This window comes from Alexandromys fortis, unplaced genomic scaffold (assembly GCF_014885135.2).
Source record: "Alexandromys fortis isolate MF-2015 unplaced genomic scaffold, M_Fortis_MF-2015_v1.1 scaffold_50, whole genome shotgun sequence".
Classification (NCBI taxonomy): domain Eukaryota; kingdom Metazoa; phylum Chordata; class Mammalia; order Rodentia; family Cricetidae; genus Alexandromys; species Alexandromys fortis.
In genome coordinates this window covers 7,467,602-7,476,694 of record NW_026067932.1, presented here as the reverse complement: position 1 = coordinate 7,476,694, position 9,093 = coordinate 7,467,602, and the positions used below count along the sequence as shown (strand labels likewise).

The 9,093-nt window shown below is 45.3% G+C and overlaps 1 protein-coding gene across 1 annotated transcript; it reads right to left on the bottom strand.

Annotated features, from left to right (window-relative positions):
• Positions 1-389: 389 nt before the first annotated feature.
• On the bottom strand, positions 390-9,016 carry LOC126503846 (40S ribosomal protein S12-like). Its single transcript, XM_050145824.1, has 2 exons — positions 1,968-9,016; positions 390-1,754 (listed from the first exon to the last, which is right to left on the bottom strand). Exon 1 carries the CDS (start codon positions 8,479-8,481, stop codon positions 8,083-8,085), a length of 399 nt encoding a protein of 132 aa, XP_050001781.1. The 5' UTR covers positions 8,482-9,016; the 3' UTR covers positions 390-1,754; positions 1,968-8,082.
• Positions 9,017-9,093: the final 77 nt, after the last annotated feature.

The following is a 9,093-nucleotide window of genomic DNA, read 5'->3' as shown; positions in this document are numbered from 1 at the left end:
GCAGCTCAGGGACAGAAACAAGAGACTTCGCCTCCAAACAAGGTGGAGCGAGAGAACTGATTTGTGCAAAGCTGTCCTCAGACAGTGATGTGTGTGCTGTAGCAGGTGTGTGTCTGTACACACGCACATGCAGACACAAAGGGGGAGAGAGAGAATAAAGATATTTTATTCTCTGGGAGCTTTATTTTTACTGTATTTATTTATTGAATAGTTTGATTAAAGGAAGGGAGGTCCTTCAGTCTAAGAACAGCTTTAAATGAGTAATATACACCAGGACTAAGACCTATCATATTCTGTATGTCCTATACAAGTATTACATTGCTTTTATTAGGCCTATCATTTAGCTGATAATTGCAACATTTTATAGGAATATTATGTGCTATAATTTAAAATGTTTTCAGAGGGGCTTAGGAATTATGGGTTATGAGTATGTACTGCTCTTCCAGAGACTCCAGCTCTAGGGGTTTGACCTTTTCTCTTCTCCTAGGGCACCTGCACACACATGGTGCACACATACACACTCAGGCACATACACACATACAAATACAAAAGACACATACTTTTAAAAACGGCTTTCAGATGTATGGAGTCAGTACTTCATAGTGTCCAGAGTAAACATCAATACCTGGCTACTAAAACTTCTGCCTGATTAATAATTTGGTCATTGGCAATATAATTCTTCTCTCAAAAAATTATAAATTAGTATTTAGGTTAAAGATTATGAGACGAATACTGCAAGTTTGTTAAGAAAAAGTCCAAGTATTCAATAGAAATGCAAAGTAGAACGGCATGGTCGGAACGGCTTCTAACTTTTTCCCACAATGGTGAGTTAGGCAACATTCAAAACACTTCCTTATTTTAACCTTAAAATTTGAAATAACTTCTCTACGTTGATAATAAAGAGTCTTGGTTTTTCCAGGCAGAGAGTTCACACTTTTATTTGACATGCAGTTGGTATAAGGCAAGTGTTTAAACTGGGTATTGGACCCATCACTTCAAGAAACGCTCTATGGAACTAGTTTTTGTTCAAGTGATCCCAAAACACACAAGCAGTGTGCTTTGTGTGTTTGGTTTTGAACGACGGGGCCACAGCAGCTAATTTCACTGTCTCCAGTGCCGAAGGGAGGCAGCTGAACCTCAAGATAAACTCACTTTAGATCGTCCTGATGCTGTTGGCTCAAGAGCAGCCCAGACTGTTTACATTACCCTGCTCCCTCTGAGTAGATTAGGGAAATTCCATATTGGCTATTTCCTCCACACCCTAGGAAACAATATCACGCATTAAAACATGGGATTTATTTCTGGGGCATAATTCTGTAATGAGTCCTTCATTCAAATCCTCAACGACAACTCTTCTAAATACTTACTTTATACAAGGTACGATGTTAAGCTTCTTAAGAAAGAAGAAAAACCCACAACTTTGGGGCTAGGGATATTGCTCTGTTTACAAAGCTCTTGCCTGGCAGGTGTGAGGCGCTGGTTTCAATTCCCAGTACCACGGGGCTCTCGTTTTCTTCCTGTTGTTGAAACCAAACCAAACCACTCGAATAGAAACTTAGGGAGAAAAAGGTTTATTTAGCTTACCCTCCCAGGCCGCACTCCGTCACTGAAGGAAGTCAAGACAGGACATCAAGACAAGAACGTGGAGCAGGAACCTTGGAGGAACTCTACTGGGGGGCTCACTCCCGGGCTCCTGGTTAACTGCTGCCTTTCTTATGCCTAGTAATGGTGCTGCCCACAGTGTGCTGGGCCCTCTGTCAATTACCAATCAAGATAATTTATAATCCTTTACAGACCTGCTCACAGACCTAGCCAATAAAGACAATTATGAACGCTTCCTTTCCTTCCTTCCTTCCCTCCCTCCCTCCCTCCCTCCCTCCCCTTCCCTTCTCTCCCTCCCTCCTTCCCTCCCTTCCTTTCTTCTTTACACAGTTTGTCTGTGTAGCCATGGACAGTCTCGAACTCACCAGATCCGCTTTCCTCAGCTTTCAGAGTGCTGGGATTGAAGGTGTGCGCCACCACACTCAGACTCAATTGAGACTCTTGTTAGGTGATTCCAGGCTGTGTCAAGTTGACCGTTAACGCTAGTGAGGACTCGCGGTTTTAAAGAAGAATAGTGTATAACTGGATATGTGCATGAACCCAGTAATCAGCTACAGCTGATGGTTAGAGACAATGAGTGCAAATTCCAAACACCATTGCTGAACACTGTAGCACAGCCGAGAAAGAGCGAAGAGTTGGGCACTAGAACAGCATAGGGAGCAGCTTAAAGAGATGGGTAGGATTCATATAATGGGGAATAACGGAGAAAGCACGCAGCCTGGAGCACTGCACAGACCATTACAATGGCCAGCTGTATAAAACACAGTAAATAGGTCACAGAGCATAGAACTTCATAGTTACTCAAAGGGAGGCCTGGCCGGGGGCAGCAACATGAGCATCCCCTATCTTTACAATTACAAAATCAGCATGTGGTTCTGCTTGGCTCTAGTCTTTGGCTATGTTAGCTCATTTGATGTCTGAGAAGTGACGCCGTCAGCCGATTCTTCAATTCAAAAAGGATGCTGAGGCATGGAGAGGTTGAATGGCTTCCCTTATGGTAACAGAAAACCTTTTTTAAAAGCTCAAATCAGACAGTCCTGTAAAGAGTGAATCCCGTGTCATGTGGAAGGATTTGAATTCCACGTTAAGAAGTTTAAGCTTTATTTCCTCACTAATGAGGGAAGCCTAGCTGTACCCATGAGCTTAGTGAAAGACCCTGTCTCAAGAAAATAGAGAATGTTAGAGAAAGACACCAGTGTTAACTTATCTCCTCCACGCACACATGGTAACATATGAACACACATGCACACTCACACACACAAGAATATATCATGCACAACAATGACAGTAATAAAAGAATGGCAATGTGTGTTCAGGGGTCACCTTTCAGATTACTCTGTGCCGACTGGTTAGTCCTGTGTGAGGATAGGACAGTCCTGTGTGGGGATAGGGCAGTCCTGTGTGAGGATAGGCTGTCCCTGTGTGAGGATAGGCTGTCCCTGTGTGAGGATAGGCTAACCTGTGTGAGGATAGGCTGTCCCTGTGTGAGGATAGGCTGTCCCTGTGTGAGGATAGGCTACTATACAGGGACAGTTAGGGCAAGTACTGTGACCTGAGAAACAATTCCTTCTCCTCAATCCTCCTCTTATTCTTATAGTGTGGTCCCCAAGGTCATTTGCTAAAGCTAATACACAGAATGCAAGGACAGACATTTGGGCTGTTTGGTCTTCGGTTCTGTGAATCACGCTGTTTAAAGCATCCCTGCCTGTGCCTCTTGGTGCACACACAGCATCTGTTGGGTATATGGGACCATTGGAACCATATCATGACCAGGTTAGCCTTTAGGGGAGTGCGAGACCATATGAGCAAAGGGGCAACTCATCCAGCCACCAAACCAGTTGAATACCCCCACCCCCACCTCCACACAAGGCTCGAGAAAGAACTGCTCAACTAATCCATATAATTTGAGTAAGTCATACTTTACCGTTGCTTTAATCTCTTGAATTTATGTGTGAAGGTAGAGTGCTGGGTGGAACCTGCGGCCTCAGGCATACTAGTCAGTACTTTATCCCTACACTCACCTCCAGCCTTGGTTTTTGTTTTGTAGATAGGGTCTCAATGCATAGCCTTGGGTTTGCCTGGAACTCCCAAAGTAAAATGGGCTGGCCTGGAACAGACAGTGACACTCCTGCTTCTGTCTCTCAAATTCTGGGATTATGGACAACACCAGGCCTGGCCGGAACTACTAATTTCTAAAGTAATTTGTTATACGTCAGTACTAGCTACACTGAAATCAGTAGCAGATGTGGGTACATGGAAATTTAAAATGCGACTTTGGCTTCTGAACGCAGTGTGTGGGTGCTGTATAAACAGGGGCTGTTAGAGGTGGAGAAGAACGGGCTATTAGTGAAGGGTCACCAGGCTGGGAACAAATGTCAGTGTGCCTAGAGGCTAGGGAAAGAGAACTGTGACTGACGGCTGTGAAAAGGGCAGGGGAAAAAAACAAACCCTTCCTGTAAGCAAGCTACATGAAATCTGTGTCACACAGCTAATGAATTTTCAAGCTGGGAGATTTCCAGGCAGGGTATTGAATCATTTTGCTTCTGAGCACTAGAAGTTCTAAGAGGGGAGAATGGTTGGATGCCCCGACCGAGCACAGAAAGGATTAGAAAGTTAGACTTCTCCACCTGGCAAAGTGGAAAGAGAAGGCCAGTGGTGGCCTGTAGAAAAAGTTAAGACCTCAGGAAGAAACTGCATATGGTGGGGTAAGCAAAGGGGTCAACTCAGTGGAATCCGAGCACCAGGGAAGCTGGAACAGGGATATTGCTGCATGTTCAGGGCTGTCCTGGACCAAGTTATTGTCTGGGAAAAGAACAGAGGAGGGCCGAATCGAGACAGGGACTGAACTTCCAGTCTTTGGACAATTTCAAAGCTTACAGGAATATCAGTGCAGAAACAGCCAGAAGCCCAGGGGAGCAAGGGACATTCTCCCCTCCACACCCCAGACTCTGCCGCATCCTTAGAGCATAGGCAAGGCTGGCTCTCAGCAGCTCAGGAATGAGAACGCACATCGAGCTGGAAGTCTGAAACTTTCCCGCCGGCCTCCAGGTCCTTGACTGAGACAAGCCTGGTTTCGCAGTCTTCTGCAGGGACAGGAAGTCAGCCCCCCCCCCCCCCCCGCAGGGAAGAAAAGTCTCAATTTCCTAGGTGCTGTTTCCCAGAATCTCTCTCAGAGTGGTGTGAAGAACCGTGGAAAACATGTCTCCCGTGCACATGAGCTTGTGGGATCTGTACTGGCATGTTTGTGAGGCCAGCGAGAAATCAAGGAACAAACCCTGTTTCACCCTTTGGAGAGGGCCTGCTACCCTGGAGCCCAGGGGTGGGGTACTGCTGCAAATTCGGTGATCCCCAGTATCCTCTCTGTGAGGGCGCTGCTGACTCCCACCTCCTGTGTCGCATCAGCCTCCAGAGTTCCTGCCTCCCCTTGCTGGCAGCTGCTGGATGGTGGCGTCCAGTTCTCTCTGGGGTCTTCACCGACGACCTCCTGGTTCTGCGTGGAAGGCCAGGCTCAGGAACACAAGTCTGCCACGGGGCAGATCCGCTCCTGCTTCCTACCCCTATCCCAGGAGACACTGGCCTCTGGCAACCGGCATCAAACTCTTAGGACCTCAAGATTGATCTGTAGTATGATAATAAAAACCAAGAGACAGATACAGCCACAGACAGAGACAGATTGGGGTTCAACCTGAAGTCCAGAAAAGCAAAATAGCCAGCCACTGGTTCTTACCTCTACCTCAGTCTGAAATGGCGATCCTGCCTCCAGAGATCTCAGAATGAGACTGTGTCTGAGAGCTGTCTCCTCCCGTTTTAGCAGGGATTAAAGGCATGGACCACTACTGCCCAGTTTCTATGGCAACTAGCATGGCTACTGGGATTAAAGGTGTGTGTCACTTGATCTATATGGCTGACCAGAATGGCTGTTTTGCTCTCTGATCTTCAGACAAACATTTTATTAAAATACAAATGAAATATCACTATGAAGATCCTTAGAGGCCATAGGCACTCAGTTGTTTTCTCTCTGAGAAACCATAGAATCTCAAAATGCTGTAACCGCTGATTCCTTTCTCTACCTCAGAATGAAATGTGAATTTAAATGGGGGAATTAGATGTGAAAATAATTAGTAAATTATTATTGGACTATACCAACTGAGAAAGATTAAACTGGCTGGGTGTGGGGGCTCACACTTATACTCCCAGCATTCGGGAGGCTGAGGTAGCAGGATGAGTTTAAGGCCAGCCTGGGCACTCTGAAAAAAAAAAAGGAAGGAAAAAAGAAAAGAAGAGTAAATAGTCTACTCGGAAACAAGTTCAGTGTCAGCTTGGAGCACACAGCAAGACTCTGTTCCAGTACATGCATAGAATAGTAAGTTGCTCATTGCTTCTGACGGCAGTGAACTTAAAACACCACCTCCACCTAGTGGCCGCTCTTGACTAGGACCGCTCTCTCTTTGGTAGTTTGACCTCCAGTATCACATTAATAGTTCATTTCTGACTAACTGTAGGTGACAACTTCAATAATATTAAAGGCCATTGAAGAATTATACTAATGATCATTGCATTAGTCCCCAAATCTCATTTTATAATTTAGCATATAGCTGGGCATGGTAGCCCATACCTGAGACCAGCGTGGTCTACATAGTGAGTTACAGAGCTACAGCGTGATCCTGTTTCAATCAACCCAACAAAAAACCCAAACAAATAGCAACAAAAAATCAAACACCTTAGTGCTCTTTTTTTTTCTTGGTTTTTTGAGACAGGGTTTCTCTGTAGCTTTGGTGCCTGTCCCGGAACTAGCTCTTGTAGACCAGGCTGGCCTCGAACTCCCAGAGATCCGCCTGCCTCTGCCTCCCGAGTGCTAGGATTAAAGGCGTGCGCCACCACCGCCCGGTGTACCTTAGTGCTCTTTTGCAATAACAATAAAAATTCATTTATTTTATATTTTAGTGAATGTAAGATAGTAAGTGTAAGACAACAAAGTTAGTGAGCAAATTAGGTTTCTTTGGATAAATATTTGCTGAGATAATCGTTCTGTATACTGTGAATATGTATTGCTTCCATTGGTTAGTGATAAAGCTCATTTGGTCATTAGCTCAGGCTTGTTACTAAATAGCTCTTACAACTTAAACTAACCCATCTCTATTAATCTAAGCTTTGCTACATGGCTCCTGGCTTTATGTATCCTCTAGCATCTTGCTTCTCCCCACGGCTGGCTGGCATATCTCTTCTGACACCACCCTTCTTCCTCTCCCTATCTCCTTTTGGCTTTCCCACTTAGTCTTATTCTGCCTGGCTATAGGCCAAGTCAGTCTTATCATTAACCAACGAGAGCAGTACATAGTCAGTGTACAGAAGGGTTATTTCATAGCACCCCCCCCTTTGGTCTAATTAAAAAGGGAGGTTTTAATTTTAGCATAGTAAAATTACATACAATGAAATACTTACCAAGTAAGAACTAGTTACAATAGCTAATGTATTTGTATTTGACAAAATTAAGAGAAAATAATTATCTAGCCTATCTTGGTGAGCACACACTTTTAATCCCTGCCCTTGGAAGGCAGAGGAAGGTAGATCTCGGTGTGTTCAAGGCCAGCTTGGTCTACAGAGCGAGTTCCAGGACAGCCAGGGCTACACAGAGAAACCCTGTGAAGAAAAAAAAAAGATGAGATCCTAGTTACTGAGCCACCTCTTTAGCTTCAGTGATTATTCTTTATTCTTTATTGAGGAAGTTTTGAAAAACAGATTTCATAATTTGCCTACAGGGACTTACTATTTTTATAGTAGTTTTATAGTGATGTATTTCCTTTTTATCTTTTGAGACAGGGTTTCTCTGTTGTTTTGGAGCTGTCCTGGAATAATTCACTCTAGATGAGAATGGCCTCAGACTCAGAGATCCACCTGTCTCTGCTTCCCAAGTGCTGAGAGTAAAGGCGTGTGCCATTACCGCCTGGCCTCCCTTCTTTCCTTCCCTTTCTTGTTCTCTTTCCTTTTTTCTTTTTTCCGTCTCTTTTTATTTTTTGAGACTGTCTTTCTATGTAGGCCTGGCTGTGCTGGGACTCACTCTGTAGACCACTGGCTTTGAACTCACAGAGTTCTGCCTGCATCTGTCTCTCAAGTGCTGGGATTAAAGCTGTGTGTTGCCCAGTTTTTTTTTTGTTTTTTGTTTTTTTTTTTTTTGAGATAGGATTTCTCTGTATCTTTGGAGCCTGTCCTGGAACTAGCTCTTGTAGACCAGGTTGGCCCCAAACATACATATAAGATTGTCAATTAAACCTTAATAATGCTAGAACAAATCTTAAGCAGTTTGTAAACTTCCAAACAGATAATTTCCATTATAAACAAGAACATAATATGCAAAGTTTACATTTGGAAGAAAACCTAAAGAGTGCTATTATTTCCAACGAAAACGCAAGAGTTTGAGATAGTGCTACTTTTCTATGTTTTTAGGAACTTAAAACGAAAAGAAGCCGATTTTATTGCCGTTCATATCTTGCAGTTGAAGTACTCTTCGATGGCTTCTTTAGCCTGAGACTCTTTGCCATAGCTCTTAACCACCACACAGCTGCAACCTATTACTTTCCGGGGTTTCCCCTTCCGATCAATTTTGCAGAGGCCTACCCATTCCCCGAGTTTCTTGTGGTCATCAACCTTAATCAGGTTGATCTGGTGCTCAGCACAAAGGGATTCCACCAACTTGGTGTACGTGGGCTTATCACAGTTGGATGCCAGCACACAGAGGTGGGCCTGGCGCTTGCCTAATGCTTTGGCAGCTTCGTGGATCCCTCTTGCCAGGCCGTCGTGGCCCAGGGCGATCTTCAGCACCTCCTTCAAAGCAGAGTGGATGTCCATCGCAGCTCCAGCAGCGGCACCTTCCTTGGCCATGGCGGTGGGTGACACCGGCGGATCCGATCTACCCTTTCGAAACTACTCCGCAGCTACCGAAAACTACCTAACTTCCAACCTAAGTGGCAGGAGGCAATGGGTTCCCAGTTCTGCGGAGGAGGAAAGGCGGTCAGATGGCCACCTAGAGGACAAAAAATTAGGACACCTCGGGTACGAGGCTGCCCCGTGCGGATGGCTCCCAGGGAGTGTGGGTGGCTCGCACCGAGCATGGCTGAGCTTCCTCGTTATTATTACGTAATCTTGGCTGCTTCTGCGGGAAAGCATCTGGGGAAAAGTGGACCGCCTCCGTAGCCTGCTCCAGGCTCCACAACCACTGCGACGCCGCAACCTGCGCCAGCATCCCGTGCCCTCGCTTCATCGATCGCTAACTCTTATTTTGCCTTGGCCGATTCGCCACGACTTGGTATCAGAATTTAACAGGGAAAAAATTCCAACTTTAATATCTCAGAAGGCCTTCCTGTTCAGAAACGTGGGATCAGAAGACACTTTCGGTCCCTAAACATTTTTGTCGGGGTGGCCGTGGCGGAGTCCCCTTCAGCTACGCTCAGCAGGCGGAGTGAGGCTTTGCGTCGAAAATGCCGACGTGGACGC